This window comes from Mixophyes fleayi, chromosome 4, assembly GCF_038048845.1.
Source record: "Mixophyes fleayi isolate aMixFle1 chromosome 4, aMixFle1.hap1, whole genome shotgun sequence".
Lineage (NCBI taxonomy): Eukaryota > Metazoa > Chordata > Amphibia > Anura > Limnodynastidae > Mixophyes > Mixophyes fleayi.
The window spans coordinates 39,904,583-39,930,412 of NC_134405.1; the positions used below are offsets into that span (position 1 = coordinate 39,904,583).

General features: G+C 44.8%; 1 protein-coding gene across 2 annotated transcripts; it reads right to left on the reverse strand.

The window, feature by feature from the left end:
- Positions 1-14,059: 14,059 nt before the first annotated feature.
- Positions 14,060-23,905, reverse strand: RAB3D (RAB3D, member RAS oncogene family). 2 transcript variants are annotated; one of them, XM_075206673.1, is made up of 5 exons: positions 23,605-23,905; positions 19,068-19,295; positions 16,366-16,484; positions 15,460-15,584; positions 14,060-14,962 (listed from the first exon to the last, which is right to left on the reverse strand). In XM_075206673.1, exons 2-5 carry the CDS (start codon positions 19,293-19,295, stop codon positions 14,781-14,783), a joined length of 654 nt encoding a protein of 217 aa, XP_075062774.1. In that variant the 5' UTR covers positions 23,605-23,905; the 3' UTR covers positions 14,060-14,780. The 2 variants fall into 2 exon arrangements, with proteins under 2 accessions (XP_075062774.1, XP_075062773.1); XM_075206672.1 differs by lacking the exon at positions 23,605-23,905 and adding an exon at positions 22,637-22,660.
- Positions 23,906-25,830: the final 1,925 nt, after the last annotated feature.

The window sequence follows — 25,830 nt, forward strand, 5'->3', positions numbered from 1 at the left end:
GGCAATGTAAGCCCAGCCGGTTCCCAGAAACAGCAGACAGGGTGGCATAGAATGTCCATCCTGTCACAAATCGCTTTTAACAAAAGAGGATAATCACTGATTGTGAGGATACCGGGTTTAACGTAACCTGCTGCGCCACACAGCTGGCCTACCCGGTACCTATCCAACGTTCAAAATCACCCAGGCAAATATCCAAAATAACACAAATAAGTTTATTTAACAAAATGGTAGCACCAAACAGCAATACACATATTTAAAGAATAACTTGCAACAAATAATACTACAGTCTGGCACAAACAACATACAGGGTATAATGTAAACACCTCACTAGTATCCTTGTCACTCAGTCCAAGCTTCTCCCCTCTCTTCTGTAAGACTACCAGTAAACGTAGCGGCCCTAAATCACTGTGTGGTGGTCGAGTACTGATGGGAATCCTTCCCTTACCTTGTCCTCCAGACACGAGTCAGGTTCTTTTCTGTTCGGATATCCGGTGGTCAGGAGATAAATACTTCAATGAAAGGGAGAAGGATTGGTCAAACAACTTGGGTTTATTGAGAATGCGGTAAGGATAGTTTCGGTAAGACACCGCGCCACTGACCCCTTCAGCTCAATAGTAATGACAAAATAATGCATCTGATCAGCATAGAGCACAATAGCATTTAACATATAACATACACCTGGTGAGTATAAGGCAGAATAACGATAACATCTTCAATACACATTGTCTAATAAGGCACACTGGTAATCACAGTTACTACTTTCACGTTAACAATATCTGACTGGTGATGATGCAGAAACCATCAATAATAACCCATCAAGATTCTTACGGTCACTACCGCGCCCACTAGAGGGCTACTTCTTATTCAGGTGTTTGGGGTACCGTGCTATTCCCTATGGGTCAGGCGCCCCACTTTTAGCATCTACTGCTGAGTTAACTTGAATTGCAGCGGTACCACTAACACTGAATGTCACACCTTCAATATTAATAAATCAATTCTTAGGTAAATCACATAACATTAACATCCATCTCAACATTTGGTGCACCAATATTATTCCTGGTAACGTTACCATATTTTTCCACTCAGTCCTGGGCTGACCTGTGCACAGGAATTTGGTAGTGTTCCAATGTCCTGCAGAGGTTTCCATCAATGGTTAAGTATTATAGTAGAAAGCAGGGCTGTTGCTCATTTCAGCCAGAAGATGGCGCTGTTCTCTCAACAGTCAATGAATCTCTATCAGCACATTTGCTCTGCAACAGGGTATAATGTCCAGATATCAGCACACACACAGGATATAGGTGAAACGACCGTCTTAATTGTTCCCTGCAGCCTGTGCAAAGGTATGATCCGGGGGAAAAGCCCTCACAATCCTTCCTTGTACAAGAATGCAATGTCAGTTTTGGATAGATCTTCTCATCACTCTTCCCTCTGACACTGGGGTGTGTGCAGTACACTGCAGGCTAGGGTTTTACCTTGAGACGTTTCTGCAGTTAGTGGAGACTGTCTTTGGCACCCCGCTGCGTGTCCCCAGCTGTTCTCCGTCCGCTTTGCTGGCAATGTCACAGTTCTGGCAGCAGCTTATCTTCTCTCTGCTCGGTTGCACATCCTCCCCCTTGTTCCTTCTACCATGCTGCTCTCTCTTTCTCCTCCTTCCTGCACATCCTCTTCCTGTTACTCCCCCAGCCAATCAGAGCCTTCATCCTCCTCCTGTCAATCACTCCTGGGCACAAGTTTTCAGGAGCACAATTAACCCCTTGTAGCCCTGCATTTTAAAAGTGTTTATGCACTCCTCTGTGCTGTTCTACAGGGCTTTGGGGTACCACAACTGTCACTCCGCTTTCGGCGGACACACAGCTCCCCAAGACCTGGAGTGGTAGATAAGGCAATGGCAGTACTCCAGGGACCAATTGTCCCGTTCCTGTCAGGGGCTCTCTTTATCTCAATGCCAGAATGACTTCAGCTATCACTTGGTAGTGAATGCCAATTTGCTGTCCTCTAGAGCTCTTTTTTTATGCACAAAAATGACCTCATCAGCACTTTCAGGACCTGCTTGATTGGTCCCAGACACATTTACATTTAAATACACAATAAAGTCCTCTCTAATTAAACATAGAGCTCTGTCTGTGGGCCTTTACCCTATCTTAATACATGAGACCTCCTAGTGTGATGTATAATCATACAGTACTGGTGGACAATAATCCTTTTGCCTAGACTGAGACAATGGGCTAGTCTGCAAGATAACAATATGTGCTGGCAGACATTTTAACTACTTTCAAAAAAGAATATATACAACATATTTGCCAACTCTCCCGGAATGTCCGGGAGACTCCCGCATTTCGCGAGAGTCTCCCGGACTCCCGGGAGAGTATGGCAATCTCCCTGATCTGCCCACTTCCTAGTGAAGTGGGCAGAATTCGGTTCAAACGCAGCGATTCACCGGGAATCGCGGCGTTTGGCCCCGCTGTAAAATGACGCCATTTGCGTCATCACCTCACGGGGGCGGGGCTAAAATGACGCGAATTTCGAGGCCCCGCCCCCTACACGCCCACCTCCCCCTTGCATCTCCCGGACGTAAATTAGAAAATGTTGGCAAGTATGATATACAAGCTTAAATATGACTGACAAATATGGGGAACCAGAGGGCTAGAAAAAGTATATGTTTTTATAGTCTGCAGTTACCTCCTTTCCCCACACTGATGATTACGATAGCTGTGGTAATCTCCCTGAATAAAATCCTGCCACAGCTGCTAGGATTATTAGTCCAATTTACCAGAGCTGTGGAGCTAACTATCTAAAACTGTCACTGTGAAGAAGATGGTGGCAGTAATTCCTGTATTCTTTTGTGGTACTGGTGTAGACAATATACCCTAGAATCAAAGGGATCCAGGGGAGCCTGGAACCCTGACTGAGTGAGGTAGTGTCACAATGATAATGTGTCGAATAGAGTGTTGGTGAATAAGAACGAGAGTAAGGAGGTGAAGACTGAGTCAGGCATGAGACAGGGAAACCTGTTGTCACTGATTGTGTTTGTCTGTATGATTCATACTGTGGCTATTGTTGCAGATGATTTAGAGAGATAAGCTAATGATAAGGATGTTGGTACCTTAGAGTGGTGGAAGATATGTGAAAGTGTTAAGGTACATAAATGATTCGGATTGTGCACCTCATTTAGGTTTAGCCATTCCAAAGGGTGCACCTGGACAAACCACCAGGCTAGGTTCTGCCCCCCACATTTTAAATAACCCCTCAATCCTGCATCGCTGTAAAGTGGAGAATGACAACACACACAGTTCTTACCTGATCACTGTGTATCCAGAAATTTCTTGACCAAAAGTTTTCCGACTTTTTAGGACAAATAATAAAAGTATGGCGAGTGTCCTGGGGACAGGGCCGGACTGGCCATCGGGCACTTTTGGCATTTGCCAGAAGGGGCAATGGCTGTGTGGGCCGGTCCGGTACCCTGCGCCGCGATCATGTGACTATTTGTATACTCACACGATCGCAGCGCCGTAGCCCACCCTCACTCCAATTTTTTTTTAGTTCTTACCTTTTTTTTTTCTTTCTTTCTATTTGCGAAGCGGGGAGGGGGGAGGGGAGCCACGATCATGTGAGTATGCAAATACTCACATGATCGCGGCGCCGGCGTCCTTCGCCCGACAGTCAGTGAGGAGCTGTGCCCAGATGACAGAAGAAAGAAGAGAGAAAAGAGAAGAGAAGAAAAGAAATACAGAGGTAAGTAAAAGAGTGGAGAAACGAAGAGAGGCACATGGGGATGAAGAAGTGGGGGGAGAGGGAGTGAAAATGCACAGGGGAATAAAAAAGAGCTGGCATAAAAGGAACAGGGGGATAAAGAGGGGGCATAAAATGCACAGGGGAATGAAAAAGGGGGCATAAAAGGAACAGAGGGATAAAGAGGGGGCATAAAATGCACAGGGGAATGAAAAAGGGGGCATAAAAGGAACAGAGGGATAAAGAGGGGGCATAAAATGCACAGGGGTATGAAAAAGGGGGCATAAATGGCACAGGAGGATGAAAAAGAGGGGACATAAAAGGCACGGGAATGAAAAAGAGGGGGCATAAAAGGCACAGGGGGGTGAAGAAGAGGGGGTATAAAAGGCACAGGGGGATGAAGAAAGGGGGATGTAAAAGGGACAGGGTGATGAAGAAAGGGGTGGGCAGCATGGCACAGGGTGATGAAGAGGGGCAAAAGCAGAATGTGATGAAGGGGGTAAAAGTAACATGGAGGGAGCAGTGCGATCATAAGGGGGCACAGCATGGTGGTGATGAAGGGGCACAGTAATGTGGCAATGTAGTGTGTGTGAGGTAGATGGTGGCTAATTAATGGGTGCTATTTTGTTTGTGGGGCAATGTAATAGTGGGGACTATTAATTTAAGATGGGGTGGTTTGGGGGCTAATGAATGTGGAGGTGAGTTTGGGGAGAAAGAGGTCTCTTTTTATTAAATGTGACTATGAATTTAATGTCCGTGATGGTTGCAGCAAATGGTTATATTTATGAAATGTAAATACTATTCATTTATTGCTGGGGCTGTATGTAGGGAGGGAAATAGGTATATTTATTACATGGGAATACTATTATTTTGATGTTGGGGCTGTAGTGAGGCCTAATTTTAAAACGTGGGTGCTATATTGATTCAACAGCGGTGCTGGTTGGAGTTTTCTAAATTTCATGTACCTATTTTTTTTTTTCAAACAGGAGCCCCCAATATTCCAGGATCCAGACAAGCAGCAGCTGATCTAAAGACACCAGCAGCCACAAGTCAGGTAGGAGAGAGCAGGACTGTCTGCCAACTGTCCTGAATTTGGTGGGTGACTGTCCCGCTTAGTCAGGATTTGGTCTGACTACAAGGACAGTTGGGAGATATGTCCCACTTCACATTGTACTGCTTGTGAAGGCAGAACTGTGTGCACCTAACAGTAGTGCTCACAGTATTGCCTGTGTATTTGTTGAAAATGTGTCTAATAACCATATTACATCATAGGAGCCCCCCTGTCTTAAGTGCCTAGAGCCTAGGGCCCCCCCCCCCCAGCCTTAATCCAGCTCTGGTTGGCAGGAGGAATCTGATAGTTGCTCCCAGTTCCCGGACAGGACACAGCCTGCAGAGCAAGCCGAGGGGCTCTAAGTCTCATGAGATTTATTAATCTTGTGAGACTCAGAGTTTTCCTGCTCACTCTACAAGAAGTTCCCATCCTGATGGATGTCAGAAGCATAGATAAGTACAGTGGACTAGGGTGTTGTAATGTGTTTCTGGGGTGGGGGTGGCGGGATGTGAATGGGGAGGGCCTGATAAATGTAATGTTTTATTATAATGTATATATCAATGCCCCATGTTGACCACGCCTCCAACATAATGTGGCCACGCCCTTGGCACCGCCACCGCTGCGCAGCGGCACCAACAGAGGTGGGCCTGTATGCTTCAAATGCCAGGGCTGATTTTTAGTCCCAGTCCGGCCTTGCCTGAGGATGATAAGGATATGTATGACAAGAAGGCTGAGTGTGTGAAGGACAGGGTAACATCTCTGGGTGTTACATTTTAAGATAAGAAAGGAAGTTGGGTGGAGTCTGGGAATAGCACTGGATTTTGCATGTGTGAGTTGTCTAATGCCTGCCCACAAATGCCAAGAGGGGACCCTCATTCTGCTTCCATAAGTGGTGCAGACAATGATTCTGAAGCTCATTGAGTGGGAACAGATAAGTGCGTGACATGACAGTGGAAACTTTTTGAAAGGTGGTCTTGGATCAGGACTTTTAACACTGAGCATCCACATCTATCTGAAGGGAATCCTCTATGCCACCTTCACATCGATTACATTTTGCAAAAGGTAAAGGGAGACAGTTAAGCTGTGGAGCCCGAATCATCTTTTTCTCTCTTTCTGGGTAACTTCTCATTTCAAAGGGACGAAACACAAGTGACGGTTTCAATGCAAGCCCCCCACACTTATACCAGAAATAACATTCTGTACAGTGGTGAAGGACGTTCCAAGATCCTGAACAGATACGGCTTCTAGCCAGTAAATGGTCATTGTCAGGTTGTAGAACAGTGGGAGCACAGCTGGTAGCATCCAACACCTACCCCAGAGCTTCTATCTGGGCAGTTCAGCAGGAACTCTGTACTATGCCAACCAGCCACAGACCTCAGGGGCGCACGCAGGTTTTTTAAACAAAAAAAACAAAAAAACGAGAGAGCTGATGCGCATGCGGCCGCGCATGCGCAGAAACTCCGTTTGGCAGCACTGTACTATACAGAAGTGTCGCTATGTAGGGGCACTTCTTTAGCGGAGGGGAGGGGTTTCTAGAGACCCAGAAACCCCCCCTGCGTGCGCCCCTGCACCTGCAGAAAAGGTCTAGGAGCAAACAAACCACATGCAGAAGGGGTGCAAAGTGTTTGCCTGCAAGAACTGCCGGGTGGTGGTCCATGAGACAAAGGATCGACCCAAAGCAGGTGACTGCTACGTACCACGGTGACCCGCAACTCACTTCTTCTGTTATGGCAACAGCCGGGACGTCACTTCCTTCTTCTTGTCCCGGCCATCAGCATAGCAACGCCCGGGATTATTATTAATTATTATTAATATTTATTTATAAGGCGCCACAAGGCGTCCGCAGCGCCGTACAGAGACAAACAAAATTACAATACAATGGGAGACAGCACAGTACAGTAAACACAGCAACTCAGTAAGCTCAATGCACAGCTAGAGAGGGCGGGGAAGGGGAGGGAGGATCCGCAAACGACGGGGCCCAAGAAGGAGGGCGCGGAAGACAGGGAGACCCCCAGGGGGTGGAGGGAGCGAGAGTGGACGTGGGGTGGAGGAGGGACCCTCGAGGAGGAGGGCTAAGTAGCTGGAGAGCAGAGTTAGAAGTGGTGGAAACAGGAGGAGAGATGGCCCTGCTCAGAGGAGCGTACAATCTAAGGGGATGCTCTGTATTCAGCGCCATGCCCCATCCAGCTGGGCGTGTACATGTAGTGATTTAATTAATGAACAGCCTGCTGAGGCTGATTTGGGATTTGGTCCACACGAATTGCACCTCTCTGATTGGTGCATGTCAGTGTATAAGGCAGGGAGTGCTTAGCCTTCCTGCTGGTTATAGCGTTCCTGTGCCTGAACACATTGCTGACCAGCTCCCCCGTTTCTGTATTTCCTCTGCTACCTTGGGTCCCTGTTGTTACCCTTTGTCATGACTCTGGACTCCACTTGAACTCCTGTGCCCTTTGACCTCAGTCTGTTTTTGGATTACCCTGACTTTTTGTCTGTCTCTTGGCTATCATGCTCGCATCTGACCCACAACCTTTTGGACTGTCTCTGGTATCCGCCCCCATTATTCCGTTTAATAACTACCTGGCGCTACGGTTTGTTCTGATAAGCTTCTACTACTATAGAGCTAAGTCCTGGGGGGCATCCAAGTACCTCCGAACATACTAGTTCTATGGGAAAGGCGGCTGCTATAGGTGAAGGTCTCTACCAGTCTGGATCTAGAAGCTTATCAAACAGCCGTGATCCATAACAGTGACCTGCACAGTCTTTCCTTTCTTCTGGGATAGTAGCAGCAGGGTGGATCCATTACTGCAGATTAGCACAAACCAATTTAATTGCTATCCTTAAGATACATAAGCTGTGACATTACAGCTGCGTTTATCAGCATGGACAGTACTTAAGAGCTAAGTGTAATTGTTCCAAAATTGAAAATTCAGAAAAGAAGCCCTCTAAATTAGATTTGAAGAGGGATTTAACCTAAAATATAAAACTTAGTACTTGGTAGAGTTTAATATATTAAGAAGAACACATTGTTTTACTTTCCTGAGGGATATGTCCCCCAAGTCTCCAATGGTTCAGAGCTGTATTTAGGCAATGTAAACCATCTTCTACTGCAAAAAGTGGTACATTGGATGTCTATGATGAATACCCAAGCAAACAATATGAACAAGGCTTTTTCATTTAAGATGTTTTTAGTAGAAATGTATTGTACCCAAAACAGAAACAGCCATCAGTAATAGGAACATGTGCCAGCAGCTATGGAGTAATGCCACAAGACGGGCACTTTGCAGAAAGGGCGCCCGACGTCTCAGACTAGCATGATGATACAGTTTATATCTGTATATAATACATTGTTGTTTAGTGGTGACGTTGCAGAATGTTTTATTTATTCAAAATGATAGGACTTTGATTACTTAAAAACGATTTTTCCTAACCTTGATCATTTCCCTGAAAAATATTCTGACATCCATGTGCTTTGTACGGTAATAGCAAAACTGGTCTGCTTTCTAGTAAAAGAACATTTTGGTTGCAAGACATGTTTGGGTCACCCTACAAATGCATCTTGTGGGCTGCAAAGGGTTTTTCGCTCACAGAAAATTTCTTCTTGCATATTGTCCATCTATAATATTTTAGTTTTTAAAATGGAATTGAATGTATGCTAATCCAAAAAAGAATCTCTATGATCTCACATTCCAGCTCATGACTGTTCCATAAATCTTTAGTTACTGAGATGATTCTAATACCTTAAGTCAGTGTGCACTCAGCTTTAGGTTATCTAAGCATGGCATTACCTCGGCTAGTGTACATCCTAGTGCATCCTCCACCTCTGGGATTATTGCTATGGGTGTAGAGTTTGAGATGTCGCACTTGTGTGTTCCTCTGCAAAGACCAAAGCAGTAAAAAGTGATGACCACTATATCCAGATGTGTTCTTAAACTGTTATACCTGCCATTGCTGAGCTTGATTGGAAATAAGCTTAACTATGGAATGGTCAGTTATGTAGTACAGACAGACAGACAGACAGTTGTAGCCTTTAGCAAAACACACTTCAGTTATGTTAATGTCTATGCCAATTTCTAATATGATTCTCTCCTTCATTCAGCGGCAGATTGGCCATTGGTGGCCAGACCGAATATCAGCCCTGAACTGTCCCTCCAATTCCTATTTAGTATCCCCATCTCTCCCCTCGTGGGCAAGCATGACGTCAGCGGCCACCAGCAGGGAGCTTATTCTCTTCCTGTTCCTTTATGAACAGGAAGTGTAGAGAGTGCACAGCGAAGAGGCAGATAGACCAGTGATGAAATAAGTGCGATGACTGTGAGCTTTTAGAGCAGGTTAGTCTGGGGATGTGTTTAGTGTAGAGGCTATTAATGCAATGTGGGGCTTCTGTATTAAATAAGGTGCTAATAATGTAATGTTGGGGTCAAATGGGCCTATTTATTAAATGTGAATGCTCTTAATTTAATTTTGAGGCCGGTTGGGGGGAAATAGGCCAATTTATTACATATGAATGCTATTCATTTAAAGTTGAGACTGGTTGGGCCGGGGGGATAGTAGGCCTATGTATTAAATGTGTATTCATGTTGGGGGAGAAGGTGGCCTTAAGTTTTCACTCATTGCTCGGCTTTCCAAGAGGTAAATTCTATCTTTCCATTTTCCGAACAGGGTCCTAGCATTCCAGAATGTAGACAAGCAGCTTAAAGCACCTACAGCTGCAAGTAGTGACAGCTGTAAGAACAGGCAGGAGAGCGACTGGCTGACAATTGTTCCATTTCTGGTGGGACAGTAGTGATATTAGGGGACTGTCCTGCGGAGTCAGGACTTTCTCTCTATTACAGGGACAGTTGAGAGGTATGTTCCACTGCTTTGCACATCAAGGGGGAGCAAGCAACATTGCCAGTGTGACCACACCTCCTGCGGCAGCATGGTGACCACACCCACCTACTGCGGCAGCATGGTGGCACATACATTTCTCCTCCTCCCGTCGATTTGACCCCATCTACTGACAATTTGGCCATGCCTACAAACATGAGGTCAAGTTTCCAGGGGCCACTTTCCAGGGCCCCTGCCTTCAGTACAATACCATTAACAGCTGTTGTTTTCTCAGGAACATATAGTTGGGGACTTTATGAAAATATGTCACGTCCCCCAAGTGTATGCCAATGCTACTGAATGGCTAGGCCACCCACAACCCCTACCCTACAAACACCCACCCATTCCCATGCAAACCAGTGGCGCAGCGGGTACACACCGCCTGACAATCAGGACAATAGTCACTGCACACTTTTGCCGAATTTTATAGACTTGATTGGCTGTCCTGAGCATTATTCAGCTGAATAGTCCTACAGATGGCCGTAGTGTAGTTATATAAGTTAGTATAGATTTCTTCCTCCTCTTGTTGTTTGGCATCAGTCTTTACGTTATTAGCTTAGCCTTGGCTTATTTATCCAATGTCAAAATAGAGACTAAGGTTTTAGGAGAAAATAAGATGATCCATTTCTCAAAAGCCCACAGGTGTCAGTACGTGGCTCCCATGCTTGTTTGCCGTCACACTGATTCATATTATTATTTTTCTGATATAAACGGACCCTGTTCAAAGCTTTATCATTTGTTTTTTTTTTTATAGGATTTCTGCATAATGATATCATATCAGCCTCTTTATATGTTCCTGAAATGCACCGCTGACTAGTATTAGATTAGAAATGCTTGGCCTGCATGCAGGAGTATAATCCAGCAGCACCAACCACGTACTTAGGAGATCCACCAGTAAATCCTCTGTCTTCTACTGCAGTTTAGAAAATGAAAGCAAACATCCGATTGGTTGATATGGGCAGCACTACCACTTCCTGTTCAACGGTTTCCATGAATAGCCCCCAATAAATAACATTTGTATGTACAATAATGGCTTTCAGTACAAACATTTGTGGGGTAAGGAAATATCCCATGAGCCTTTGAGGCAGGCTTATACTACACACTTCTGTGCGACATTACTAAACACACCTGATACAGCCGCAGCCCACAAAAAAAAAAGTGAATTTTAAGTATCTCATTAATCTTATGTACATTACACATTGTTGGAAATCCTTATCACACTCCGTTTGTTTTACTCAGTGTGCACAGGGATGTTTTCTAGACTTTCTAGTCCCTCCACATATTTCTGTCAATGAGAATAGAATTTATAGTATTCTTTGTTTTCTTAACCCCTTAGGCACCTGTGAGCAGCACTATGAAAACTACTGGTTAAAAGGAACCACAATCACCAGATAGGACTCTGACCTTAACTTGTTACTCTCGAAAAACCTGTAGCCCTGAGCGAACTACCTATTACCTCTTGAGGAGGACTCGGCAGAAAATTGTCTGAACATGACATAGAGCATTCAGCTTTAGATCCCTGAGAACAGAGCATGACATAATGTGAACCTCGGTGGGAATCTCAGCTTAGATAATACAATCTGCGCTGACCAGTTCCCTTAAGTAGTATAATAAATCTTTGAAACTGGAGCATAACTATCTGCCATACGCCCCTGACGTACAATCTCACACCATTTATCTTTGCAGGACTTTTATTTTTATTTTATAATGAAATCTTAGCACTGTCTTCTGTTCTGCAAGATCACAATTGTTCAGGGATGGAAGACTTTATAACCTTGGAACAAACTAGCATTCTAAAGGGCGCCCCTACTAGACTACACAAATAAAATGAGTAGGTAGAGGAATTGTCAATGTGTGTAGTTGTGTAGTTCTACCTGTAAACTGATAGTTTCACATGCGAATGAAACTTCAGGACCTGACTGTGCCATTTGTAATGTGAGGGATAGTTTGGGTATTCATTAATCACTTTCGACTGCCTACTGTTCGAATGGCGGAACGAGGGTGGGAAGGGGCGGACTAATTTAAGCGATGTACAGTAAGGGCGTGCCAAGGTCGAACGCACATACATTTGGCCGATTCAAGTTGTGGGCACCTCTTAGGTACGTGTTTTTTAGCCCTTGCACCAGCTACAGGGCACAGACTGATAGTGATGACTACACGTATGAGTGCCAGAACATGTGTTGCCAAGTAAGAAAAATATGTGCAGTACCCATTAAGAACATCCTGAATTATGTAGTTCATGTAAAAAAACAAACAAACGTAGACATACTTTTATTGATAATTATAGTATTAATAGTTGTTAATTTATTTTATATGCATGTGTCCATTCTGCACGGTGTTCAGTCTGTCTGCATGTGGCGAGTAACGTTTAGGGCAGAGCGTACTTATACCAAATTCAAATGGATCCGCTTGTATTTGAATATGGACCTTCGTCCCTTTGAATTTAAAATGGTCCTTTAAAATCTTAATGGATTTGTTGTTCCAAGAACTTTCCTTTTAAAGAGCTTCACTGAGCTTCCCTGCCTTGTGAGCAGGGGATTGATTTCTGAATTAAGGAAGCCACCCTGGCCATAGAGCAATATGAGGCCCAACTTTCACTCCATGCTACTGTATTAGCATATAGGTCACACTATTTGCATACAGGTCACACTCTGTCACAGTATTTGCATATAAGTCATACTGTTTTTTTATGCTCTCTTCTGAGTGGATGGGGCATAGACAAACTCTTTTTGCCACATACATAATGCACTAAGCAATAACTAAAAATCACATTAGCTCTTGAAGACTAAATTGTTCAACCATCCCTTTTATAAAGTTGATGAAATCTCTTAAGATGTAGGATAACTTTACCTATAAAACGTGTGCAAAAAAATTAGACAATAAGATATTATAAAGTGTTGTGAAACAAAGTACATTTTGATTATAGGTTGCTTCGACGCTAGTCAACAGAGATGACGGCGTGGCATTCACCATGGCTGGTGGCCAGTTATGTCCATTTATGGAACATTAATTAACATAGCTAGAAAAACGTCATTCAGTCCCGTTGTGAGCCTGCACCACAGAACCATGTTGAGAAAACTGCAGCAGGAAATATTACTGAAGCTTTGTGAAAATAGAAAACACAACAGGCGTTTGTACAGGCCCTGCTGGACTGAGATAAGGAGTAACTACTGAGCAGGATCTGCTCACATCCTGACATGACTGAGCTCCGTCAGAGAACCTCATCACCCACAGGTCTCTCTATTGTCACTATTTACATTAACGCCTCAGCCTGACATGACAGCCAAGCAGTGTACTGTAATATAGGGCCCGATGACAGGGATGGTGTGCAATGGTGACAGGTAATAGAAAGCATATCATTTTTTTTTTTCACTTGTACTTTGAAAAGGAAAATATTACAGTGGGAGTTTGCTTTGTAAGGTAAATATTTAACTTAAAGTACATGACACTATTCTGTAAACAATATCTTAAAGATCCCTTACTGAAATTATACAGAATACACTGAAAAGACTAAGAGCCTCTCCCCTCCTCCTAATACACAGATATCAAGGCACAGACCTCTCCCCTCCTCCTAATACACAGATATCGGGACACAGACCTCTCCCCTTCTCCTAATACACAGATATCGGGACACAGACCTCTCCCCTTCTCCTAATACACAGATATAGGGACACAGACCTCTCCCCTTCTCCTAATACACAGACCTCTCCCCTTCTCCAAATACAGATATCGGGAAACAGACCTCTCACCTATTCCTAATACACAGACATAGGGACACAGACCCATCTCCTATTCCTAATACACAGACATCAGGACACAGACCTATCTCCTCTTCCTAATACACAGACATCAGGACACAGACCTATCTCCTCTTCCTAATACACAGACATCAGGACATAGACCTCTCCCCTCCTCCTAATACACAGACATCAGGACACACTTACCTCTCCCCTCCTCCTAATACACAGATATAGGGACACAGACCTCTCCCCTTCTCCTAATACACAGACCTCTCCCCTTCTCCAAATACAGATATCGGGAAACAGACCTCTCACCTATTCCTAATACACAGACATAGGGACACAGACCTATCTCCTATTCCTAATACACAGACATCAGGACACAGACCTATCTCCTCTTCCTAATACACAGACATCAGAACACAGACCTCTCCCCTCCTCCTAATACACAGACCTCTCCCCTCCTCCTAATACACAGATCTCAGAACACAAACCTCTCCCTTCCTCCTAATACACAGACCTCTCCCCTCCTCCTAATTCACAGACATCAGGACACAGACTCTCCGAACCTCCTAATATCAGGACACAGACCACTTGAAACTCTTAGTAGACATATATATATATACGGTATGAAGCCCCAGACCTAGCCCCTATATACAGTCACATTTGGTGGATAGAATAAAAGGAGGATCCCTTTTATTAAAAATGTAAACATCATATAATTGTACACATGAACGTGGGAAAGCATCTGCACTGTTAACACCTTAATGACTAGGATGTGTTTCAGTGACAACACTCCCATCCGCATTCCATCACGTAAAGTCTCGTACGCAGAACAATTTCTCTGGTCCCCTCCAGAAGCTTCATGCAGAGCACTAGAAAAAAAACATGCAGAGCAATGCTTGGCGGATCCCTCAAAATGGGTCTGTAGACTTTTATGGGCACGTTGGGTTAATCTTTGGCACTTAATGGCAAGGGGGGACTTTTGTCTGGGCCCTAGGAAACACCCATCTGCGTGTGTGGCCCTTCAAGTTACTATGATACCAGAAGGTGACTCGTATTTTGCAGCAAACATTTTCAGCCTACGGGCTCTCTCGTAATGTTGTGTGTGACTTGTCATCCTTCCCACATTGGCGGGAAGTCTCATTTGTCTTTGTAACAATGAATTAATCTGGGGATATCTATGTAACAGTGTTGCCTTGATATGTCTCCCACAGGAGTAGTCATGCTCAGCTGGGTGTACTAGGAGCAGTCACCCCATCCCTGTGGGGCTTGTACAGCCAGGGGTGTCCTGTCCTATGAAGGCCGTTAACGTTGATGTTTGCTGAGCTTTGCATATAATAGGAAACATCTCTCTGACCTAGCTGGGAGCTTTCTATAAGGCGGCCACCAGACTAACAGGAGCAATTACTCTGCTCCTTGGGGGAAGTGTCGCTGAGGTGGGCAGAGCCACCAGCTGGTACCGGGCCGTTCTCCAGGCTTTCGTTCATCTTCTCACAGATGACATCCACTAAACGCTCGAACACTTGCTTCACGTTGATGTTCTCTTTGGCACTGGCCTCGAAAAACTCAAACCCTGAGAAGAAAAGAAAACAGAGACCACTAGTGGTGGAACTGTGGAAGGAACATATATTCTTACTCCGATCCACACTTATTGGACTACAACCGGAGAACTACCAATTACGATGCTGTATACTGCCTCTACAGCACGGACATTGAAAACTGGTTTCAAGTCTGCGGTTACAAGAGTTTTGTTATTTCATCATGGTTGCCGTCAGCATTACTCATTTCGTGGTGAACATTATAAGATGATAAACCTTGGGAAATTCGGTTTAGAACAATGGTTCTCAAACGTGTCCTCATGACCCACCATGATTTGTGGACTTCCCCTTAGGAACACAGGTTAGTGTATCCAATTGGTTGAAGTAGTGATGGATCCACCCGGGCTTCTAAGAGGAGAGCCACAAAACATGAACTGTTGGTGTGGTGAGGCATCAGGGTAGGTGTGCAAACCACAAAGTGTAGGATCACATCTCCAGTAATGTCATGATATTCATAATACCAGGCTCTTACCCAGTTCCTCTGCCAGTCTGCGCCCATCCTCAGCAGGGATAATTCTGTCATCTTCAAGGTCACACTTGTTCCCAACCAAGAGGACCTGAGCGTTGTCCCAGGAGTAGGTCTTTATCTGTGTTGCCCTATGGTATAATCAGAGAAATACTTAAGGTTTTTGAGTAAGGTTCCTCTATTGAAGTTCTTCTATTTAGTTTCCAAAAATGACTCTGCTTATAGAACTACCGACATCTCCCTGTATTCAATCTAATCCCATAACAACCCGCCGTGGACTTCTTCATCTCCATCGTCAATGACCGAATCTAGTCTAGAACAACTTATCACTGACATAGATGTATCCAATGTCATCGCTCATGTTGTCTAGTTAACTCACATTCAAGACAATATGTAAGTAAATGGTGACTCCATTTGTATCTGAACAGCTTCCTTCTTTTTCGTCAGAGAACAGCCCCATAAGTGACATTTCCTTCATGGGTTTTCTCTATTGACAGATCTCGCCACACACTGACTCCTCAGACCACTGACTATCTAGTAAGTTTACCTTGTTCTGCATTCCTAGACTGTGTGTCTATCAGAGTTGGCAAGCCTGAACCGGTCTCCTTTACTTGAAGAAGATCTGACAACTCACCACCCACTACCACAAAGTCCTTATAAACATCTGTCAGACATTGTCTGCCCAACCGGATGAGTCATTGGCTCTACAAGGGCTTGTTGGTCTTTTTTCTGCTATTTTACAGCTTTCAAGTCTCTTCCAAGTGGTTTTCTTGAAGCCATTTCCCTGTAAAACCCTCAATACAGTGTAATTTGATGCCTTCTATGTCTGAAGCTTCTCTCCTAATTTCATTCCCTCGGTGCATCAATCATACAATCCCACCAAGGTATCGTCACCGCCCCCCCTTTGCTTACCAGTCTTGGACGGCGTTGAAGGAGTCCACGTTTGAAATGTCATACATAAGCAGGAAACCCATGGCTCCACGGTAATATGCAGTGGTGATGGTACGGTATCTCTCCTGGCCAGCTGTGTCCTACACACATAGAACACGTTATCAAGAACGAAATGTCAAGGTCAAAACAGTGTCAATATAACGAGAAGAACTTCTAACGAGAACTGACCTTTAACCCCAATGAATAAAGAGTGGCCTTAAAGTGTAAGTAAAGTAAGATCAAGTGATATTAATAGATATGAAAGACTGTGTATTACTGAGCTGAATAATATACAAGGAAAAACTGGAGTTTTTATACTTAGCCCAATATGTCCACCATGTCTCTCCTGCAGCAGGCTGCCATGTCTAGAGGGAGGGGCGTCTCTAACTAAACACACAGCGAATGACAGAAATGCACGCCACTGCTAGCCAATCAGGAAAGAGCATTCCATTTAAATCCCCAGGGAGCTGGCGCTCAGTGTGTGGTCACCCCAGGGAAAAATAACATCACTAAATGAGTGAATTGAAGCCATTAGTTCAGTGCTTTAGGCTCCCCTGAAATGTTGGCTTTCTATTATTATTATTATTAATTTTTATTTATAGGGCGCCACAAAGTATCCGTAGCGCCGTACAAGGACAAACAATGGCACAGTACAAGGTGAAACAGCACAGTACAAGTAACAGTAAGCACTATAACTCTGGGGGCTCAGGCACAGCATGAAAGAGAGGGAGGGAGGGGAAAAGTGAGTACAGGCAGGTAACTATGGCCCAAGAGGGTGGGCACGGATGACAGGTTGAGAGTCACTGAGGGGAGCGGAGAGAAGCGAGAGGAGACAGAGGGCAGAGGGACTGAGAGGAGGTGAGCTGAGTAGCTGGAGAGCGCAGTTAAAAGTGATGGAAACAGAAGGTAGGAGAGCCCTGCTCAAAGGAGCGAACAATCTAAAGGGAGGGGAAGACAGACAGACACATGGATAAGACGGAGAGACGGGAGAAACGGAGACGGAGTCGAGGAAGGGGGAGAAGGGAAGAAGGGATGAGAAAGAGAGGTAGCCGACCGGTGGGAGTTTAGGCATGAGACTGGAAGGCTTTAAGGAAAAGGTGGGTTTTTAATGTTCGTTTGAAAGAGGACAGAATAGGGGAAGTTTTGATGGAGCGGGGGAGCTTGTTCCAATGGAGGGGAGCGGCGCGGGAGAAGTCTTGGATACGTGCGTGAGAGGAGGTAATCAGAGGGGAAGAGAGGCGACGATCGTTGGACTATCGCAGAGGGCGGGAGGGAGTGTGAATAGAGATAAGGTTAGAGATGTAGGGAGCAGTGGAGTTGGCGAGGGCCTTGTAAGTCAGAGTGAGGAGCTTGAAAAGGATTCTGTAGGGGAAGGGGAGCCAGTGAAGGGCTTGGTAGAGTGGGGATACAGAGGTGGAACGGCGAGAGAGGAAAATAAGCCTAGCAGCGGCGTTAAGTACAGATCTAAGGGGAGCGAGATGAGAGAGGGGGAGGCCGATAAGGAGAAGGTTGCAGTAGTCCAAGCGGGAGATAATCAGAGAGTGGATGAGAGATTTGGTGGCATCCTGGGAGAGGAAGGGCCGAATGCGGGCAATGTTGTGAAGCTGGAAACGGCAGGATTTGGCGAGAGAGTGAATGTGAGGGGCAAAGGAGAGAGAGGAGTCGAGGATGACACCTAGGCAGCGGAGTTGGGGGAACAGGCATCTAATGGAAGTGCCGGCCATGCGATTAGCGGATTCAGGTACAGTAATGTCACAGCAACTTAAATGCCAATGAAACAGCTTATTGAACTGTACCAGATCCCATCGGAATAGTGTCCTAAAGATTTGGGGGTGAGTTGCAGCTTTCCCTAATGGAGGGAGAAGGATATACTTTGCTTTTTAAACACAAACTTTTTTTTCAGCCACATTGTTAGGATTTCGTGCATTGATCAATATGGTGCAGTGAGCGCACATGTGCTGTAACCCATGGCAACCAATCACTTTTGCTTTCACTTTCCACACCGCTTGAAAAATGCTATAATACGGTTGGTGACATCATATCTGTGCACAGTGCAGCTGGTTATTAATAAAGCCTGGTCTCAGGTGATTGGATATGTCATGGTCAGCCGAGATCGGACATTCAGACTTGGCCTCGCTCACTTTGAAAGTTCTCCTGGCTCAGAGAACACACAGAGCATCCAAAGAGGATGCCAGGGGTGTGTATCAGGCTCTACCCCCGACAAAACGCATCATACACCGAGCTGAAGTACCCATGTGAACATACCAAGGGCCAAGAGCAACATTTCATTGTTTGTGAATGTTGCAAAGGGCTCCACAGCGAGACTGATCCTCTTTTGTGTAAAGATTCCCATTACTACTTCGCTGTAGAACAGGTCTCATTACCACGTGGCGTTATTTAGTTCCTTCCCCTCTCCAGAAGCCAGGGAGCGGCTTCATGCAACTTTTTCACCTGGAGCTTCATTATTCATCTCACATCTCCAACCAAAATCTGGTGCATTGTAATGGACCATATGAGAACCAATCAGAAGCTATAATCATGGACAAAGTGGCTTCCGAGTGGTCCTCCGGCTCACAACCCCCTTCTGCAGCCATTTTTAAGTGGTAAAAGAAAATGTTCACCACTTTAGGTGGTAATAAAGTCTTACATTTCACATACAGATATTCTGGTAAAGGGTTTCTTACCCAGATTTGTAGCTTCACCCTCTTCTCATTCCTATAGACTGTTTTGACCTTAAAGTCTATTCCCACGGTGCTGACGAAGGCGGAGGTGAAAGAGTCGTCAGCGTAGCGGAAGAGGAACGAGGTCTTGCCCACGCTGCTGTTCCCGATGATCAGGAGTTTAAACATGTAGTCAAAGCTCTGGTCTGCGGCATCTTTCGGAGGCTGGCGCGGGTCATTGGCAGATGCCATCTAATGTGAGACAGACACTTCTTACCACAACAGCACAACATTACTGCAAACACTTGCTAGAGGTAATTCCTACATTGATCTCCAGCAGAGCAGCACATGATCACATGATCATGATCATGATCTCACAAGAACACAGGTAAACCCTGTATTAGAGGACGAATCAATCAGAGTGACTCAGATCGATTCACCTGTTCTTCTAGGAAATCCAGAAAGCTAACACAATTAGGGAGGCCCCAGGGCAGATAAGCACAGTGTATGACTTGTGTATACTATTAACATACAGCACATATATCTGTTAGTCATGTATTATCCTTATTCCCTATTCTATTGTTTTTGCTTTCTGTAACCTCTAGATTGTTCTCATGTTTTGCACCGTGTGCATTCTTAAGCTAGGAATTATGTTCCACTTCCACTCTCCAAGATGCATTAAGCTACTTTTTCCATTTCAAGGCAAGAAGCAGCTGGAGAAAGACTTCGCTAGTACGACCCCCTGACCCCAGCCCAGCCAGCTGGGATCAGGGGGTCATGTGGCCCCAGGCCGGTCCCATAGTGGGTTAGCTGGGTCACCTGCGTTTTTTTTTCCTCTTTAAAATAATAGTCGAGTCTAAAATTTGCCAGCATTCCCTTGCCTTTACTTTTACTTTAAATATTCCCTAAACCATATGGGCAAATGTTAGTCTGCACATACAACATACATTCTCAATATCGGCTTTAGACTAGAAGAACGGTAAGATATAATATAGACGTATTCTCTGTGCGGTTATGAGGTCAATTCATGACATTACGAAGAAACGAATGACACAGAAATCTCTGACAAAGTAGCCGTTATACCTACAATGGTCAGGCTTTTAGCTAAATTAATGGCACTGTATTGACCCAAGTGTCATATCAGAGGACAAACTAGTTACATTTACAGAATATAGATCCAACAGTGGCCAACAATCCCTTTTAATCTAATTTGCAAAAAGGATTGAATAGACGCTGTAGTTTACAATCAGCCTGTTTACAAGAGGTCTTCACTACTGTGGCTGCTTACAGACTCCGCATGATAGAACATTTGGTGCAGTCAGGCAGAACTTGTTGTTTGTGGATGGTCACAGCTTATCGAGCGGAACGCAGCGGAAAAACAAATGGTTGGTTCACAAGGATACAATCTGATCTCTCAGCATGCGGAGAGACTCAGGTCAGATACTGGCTGTTTGGCCCATATTGAAGCGGATTTAGCCCTATAATAATGAGTGTGATGCTTAATAATGAACAGGTCAATTGTGGCATATTGGAAAAGGTGGTGTGAAAATTAACGCTTTCGGCCTGTGTGGTTAACTTCCCCTCCCGTTCCCAAGTTATCCGGCTGCTCGAACCTGGGATCTGCCCACCCACATGTGTTTTGCAAAACTGAAGAGTGATTAAGTTTTTTTGCGCTCAGGCAAAACAATCGGTTCCTTCCATGCCTGACCAGCTTAACACAACTCTACCTGGGACACACCTGGAAAATATTACCTCCACAGAGGTCATATCTGCAGGAGGATCTGAACATAGTAGAGACAGTTCCAAAGCGCAGCTTAGCGTAGAGGCTGCAGAGATGCATCAGAATAGAGGTCAAGTTTGAAAACCCAATCAGGTTCTAGCTATCATTTATTTAGTACATTCTACAAATGATAGCTAGAATCTGATTGGTTGCTATAGGCAACATCTCCACTTCTCAAACCCAACGGAATACTCTCAGCTTGATACATTTACCCCCTAGTGTGATCATGTTAATGTTAGTTACTGAGTAGTGGATACCTGTAATAAGCCCCAGTAAAAGGGTGAGTTTTTTTCACCATGAAAAAAAAGAATCATGATCTGTGTTTAAACTCCTTTTTCAATGCACTTTTTTTTGTATGACAACCATATTATATTATTATATTATACCTTTTTAGATGCGCCATCATAGACTCAATGTTGGAAAAACAAACGTCAAGGACAGCAGCAAGCTACTCTTTTAAAACTGGACCACACACACACTGAAGAAAAGCACCCACAGTAAATCAGTCGGTGTGCATTGTTATTGCTTTCATCATAGGATAATATCATCTATTTGTGCGGTTCATTTTTTAAGACAAAAAAAGAAAGAAAAAAAAAAAAAACATCTTACAGACCCTAAATATCATTTGCAAGAAACCTCAACAGGTTTTCTTTTAACAAAGACCAGTAATTCTGCAGGCTATATGGTCATTTTGGGACTTTTTTCCATAATCATTCCCTATCTGTGTAAGGGGCTTATTATATCCTTAAAAGTGGCGTAAAAGGACTAGAAAAGCTACAAAATTCGAACCATCATTTAGTTTGTACATCAAAAATATTCACGCTATCCGCCAGGAGCGGATTGAAGAGGTTGTAATACACCAAGACTATTGTCACTACTTTTAACATGCGCTGCGTTTAATTTGTTGCTTTGGGGAATATTAAATCTGTGTTGTGTTTGTGCTATTCTTGTTTGCAATACAGGTACCTGTACACTCGCCTGCCCCAAAGGCATTGGAGATGCTGTTGCCAAATCTGTTTTTTGCACAGGGATCTTGGTGACTAAGCCTATGATTCACTCGCAAGTAGCATACACCCCACTACGTCTCATATGGCCAAAGACATTGATAGGTATATCATGGCTGCAGAGCAGGGACATCCACCCACACTGCACAGTCTAGATCAGTGTTGGCTAACCTGTGACACACCAGGTGTTGTGAAACTACAAGTCCCAGCATGCTTTGCCAATATATAGCAGTTTATTGCTGGAAGGGTATGCTGGGACTTGTAGTTTCACAACACCTGGGGGTAAATGTATTAATGTCCAGATTCTTCAACTCCGGCGAGTTCGGCGTCTTCGGCGCTTAAATTTAAAGGCAGCGCCGCTTTAAATTTAAGCGCCGAAGACGCCGAACTCGCCGGAGTTGAAGAATCCGAACATTAATACATTTACCCCCTGGAGTGTCACAGGTTAGCCAACACTGGTCTAGATAGACCTTGCACTTCAACCCAAAGAGCTCACTACACTATCCCACTCGCCATGCCCCAGTTTTTTACGGATGCGTAAACCTTGTGTAATTAAGTAAAATTAAATATATATTTAACATTGATAACATCTCTAATTCATCTCAGCTGAATTCAACTGGAAGGTCAGTGTGACGAACAGGAGCAGAACATTCTGTGACTACACTAATATTACATAAACTTAAAAGCAACACACTGCAACAAGTCTATTTACACATAAAATGACTGATAGCAAAAAACCCAAAACAATAGCTTTCATTTAGATGCACAGCAAATGTCAGCATCCTATCAAATATCTGGTTGCAAGTTACCTCTAGAAAGGAGCATGGTGGCAGGGCAGGTGCCCCCAGCCTCTCGGAGGTGAGCATTGGGCCCCAGCCCTGCTGTATCTTACCCTGCCTAGCTAGCGGGAAGTGACAACGGCATCCTCTGCTCCTCAGACTGGGAGTGTGGCCCTCAGTTGTGACATTATAGCCAGGCCCCACACTCCCAGCACGTCACTGACAATGAGATGTTGCAGACTTGACAGGTTAGAAGCTGCCAGCTGATTCTCCTCCATGTCAGTGGGCGGCTCGCCATGTGGGGGTGCCATGGTTGCATAAAAACGCTGGATGAGTGACATAATGTCAGTGTTTTTGGTACCCCCTAAACACGGCACCCTAGGCAACTGACCAGGTTGGCCTAATGTTAGAACCAGCCCTGCTGTAGTGATCTGGTCCAATTTACCCACCTAGGTGTGAACCTACCAGCAGAATTGACCAGTGTATGCCCAGCTATAAGTGTAGCTGAGAGATTGTTGGGAGGCTGTTTATACCATGGTGGGCAGCAGAGATCCCTGCCCATCCCTCAGGTCATAGCAGAGATGATCTAATGTGTTCATCTCTATCCAAGGCCTTTACAGCATTGTCATTCTATATATGCCAGTCCTATAATATCTACATAGCATCCCCACCACCAGGTCCTGCTGAGACTTTACCTCTGTACAAATGACACAGGACAGATATAACCCCACAGCAACAGCAGCAAAGAGTTAAAGCAAACGATACTGGTCCAATACCTAAATATGACATCTGTGTATTAGTTACACGTCTGTATACATTGTATGGAATTGTATAGAAGTCAGACAGAAGTACCTACATGCAGGAAACACACAGGTGATTGTAGACACATACACACCCACATGTAAGGAGACGTGTCCCTGGGAGTCAGCAGCAGCTGGCAGAGAGCAGGATCGTACTGTGTGCAGCCTAGTGCACAATATAATGATTATTATTATTACCTTGTCCTGCAGGGTCCCGGGCTGCTTGTGGTCTTCCTCTCGCACTTTCCCAGCACTTGCAGTGTATGTCTCCGCACTGTCCTGGGTCCCTCTCCTGGTCTGTATGTCTGATGACCTGTCCCTCCCGTTACTATGTATCTCTCTCCCTGTCTGTCTCCCACTGAGCTGCCTGTCTCCTGTCTGACACCCTCCCTCCCGGATCTGTCTATTTGCAGGTAGCTCTCCCTCTCTAAACTGAGGTGTGTCTCCTTCCCCTGCAGTCTTCCTCCCTCTCTGTCACTACAGACTCTCACCTCCTCCCCCAGCCCTCTCCCTGCAGGGCTGGCCCTTCCTGTCCCTGGCCAGCCTCTCCCAGGCTCCATGTGTCCCATCTCCAGTGCTACGCAGACCACTGCCCTTATTCTCTAATACTCTGTCCTCCTCCTTATCTCTGCATCCTGTCATATTATAGTCATTTAATTACCTCTTATAATATACTGTAGTAATGTAATTCTGACTTATGATATATCATATACAACAGTGTAGAAATGGATGACATGTATGTACTATACCTGTGCTGTGTATACATGTCATGGTATAGTAATGTGTGAGGAGGAGTTGTGTATACTGTACCTGTGCTGTGTATACATGTCATGGTGTAGTAGTGTGTGAGGGGGAGATGTGTGTACTATACCTGTGCTGTGTATACATGTCATGGTGTAGTAGTGTGTGAGGGGGAGATGTCTGTACTGTACCTGTGCTATGTATACATGTCATGGTGTAGTAGTGTGTGAGGAGGAGATGTCTGTACTGTACCTGTGCTGTGTATACATGGCATGGTGTAGTAGTGTGTGACGGGGAGATGTGTGTACTGTACCTGTGCTGTGTATACATGTCATGGTGTAGTAGTGTGTGAGGAGGAGATGTCTGTACTGTACCTGTGCTGTGTATACAGGTCATGATGTAGTAGTGTGTGATGGGGAGATGTCTGTACTGTCCCTATGCTATGTATACATGTCATGGTGTAGTAGTGTGTGAGGAGGAGATGTCTGTACTGTACCTGGGCTGTGTATACATGTCATGGTGTAGTAGTGTGTGAGGAGGAGATGTCTGTACTGTACCTGTGCTGTGTATACATGTCATGGTGTAGTAGTGTGTGAGGGGGAGATGTCTGTACTGTACCTGTGCTATGTATACATGTCATGGTGTAGTAGTGTGTGAGGAGGAGATGTCTGTACTGTACCTGTGCTGTGTATACATGTCACGGTATAGTAGTGTGTGAGGGGAGATGTCTGTACTATACCTGTGCTGTGTATACATGTCATGGTGTAGTAGTGTGTGAGGGGGAGATGTGTGTACTGTACCTGTGCTGTGTATACATGTCATGGTGTAGTAGTGTGTGAGGAGGAGATGTCTGTACTGTACCTGTGCTGTGTATACATGTCATGGTGTAGTAGCGTGTGAGGGGGAGATGTGTGTACTATACCTGTGCTGTGTATACATGTCATGGTGTAGTAGTGTGTGAGGGGAGATGTGTGTACTATACCTGTGCTGTGTATACATGTAATGGTGTAGTAGTGTGTGAGGAGGAGATGTGTGTACTGTACCTGTGCTGTGTATACATGTCATGGTGTAGTAGTGTGTGACGGGGAGATGTGTGTACTGTACCTGTGCTGTGTATACATGTCATGGTGTAGTAGTGTGTGACGGGGAGATGTGTGTACTGTACCTGTGCTGTGTATACATGTCATGGTGTAGTAGTGTGTGAGGGGGAGATGTGTGTACTGTACCTGTGCTGTGTATACATGTCATGGTGTAGTAGTGTGTGAGGGGGAGATGTGTGTACTGTACCTGTGCAGTGTATACATGTCATGGTGTAGTAGTGTGTGAGGAGGAGATGTCTGTACTGTACCTGTGCTGTGTATACATGGCATGGTGTAGTAGTGTGTGACGGGGAGATGTGTGTACTGTACCTGTGCTGTGTATACATGTCATGGTGTAGTAGTGTGTGAGGAGGAGATGTCTGTACTGTACCTGTGCTGTGTATACAGGTCATGGTGTAGTAGTGTGTGATGGGGAGATGTCTGTACTGTCCCTATGCTATGTATACATGTCATGGTGTAGTAGTGTGTGAGGGGGAGATGTGTGTACTGTACCTGTGCTATGTATACATGTCATGGTGTAGTAGTGTGTGACGGGGAGATGTGTGTACTGTACCTGTGCTGTGTATACATGTCATGGTGTAGT

Excerpts from the sequence above, each read along its gene's own strand:
- RAB3D (XM_075206673.1), bottom strand. The coding sequence starts at position 19,295 with ATGGCATCTGCCAATGACCCGCGCCAGCCTCCGAAAGATGCCGCAGAC. Across the intron at positions 16,485-19,067 it reads GGGTGAAGCTACAAATCTGG|GACACAGCTGGCCAGGAGAG; the intron begins GTAAGAAACCCT and ends CTATGTGTGTAG. Across the intron at positions 15,585-16,365 it reads TTCAACGCCGTCCAAGACTG|GGCAACACAGATAAAGACCT; the intron begins GTAAGCAAAGGG and ends ATTATACCATAG.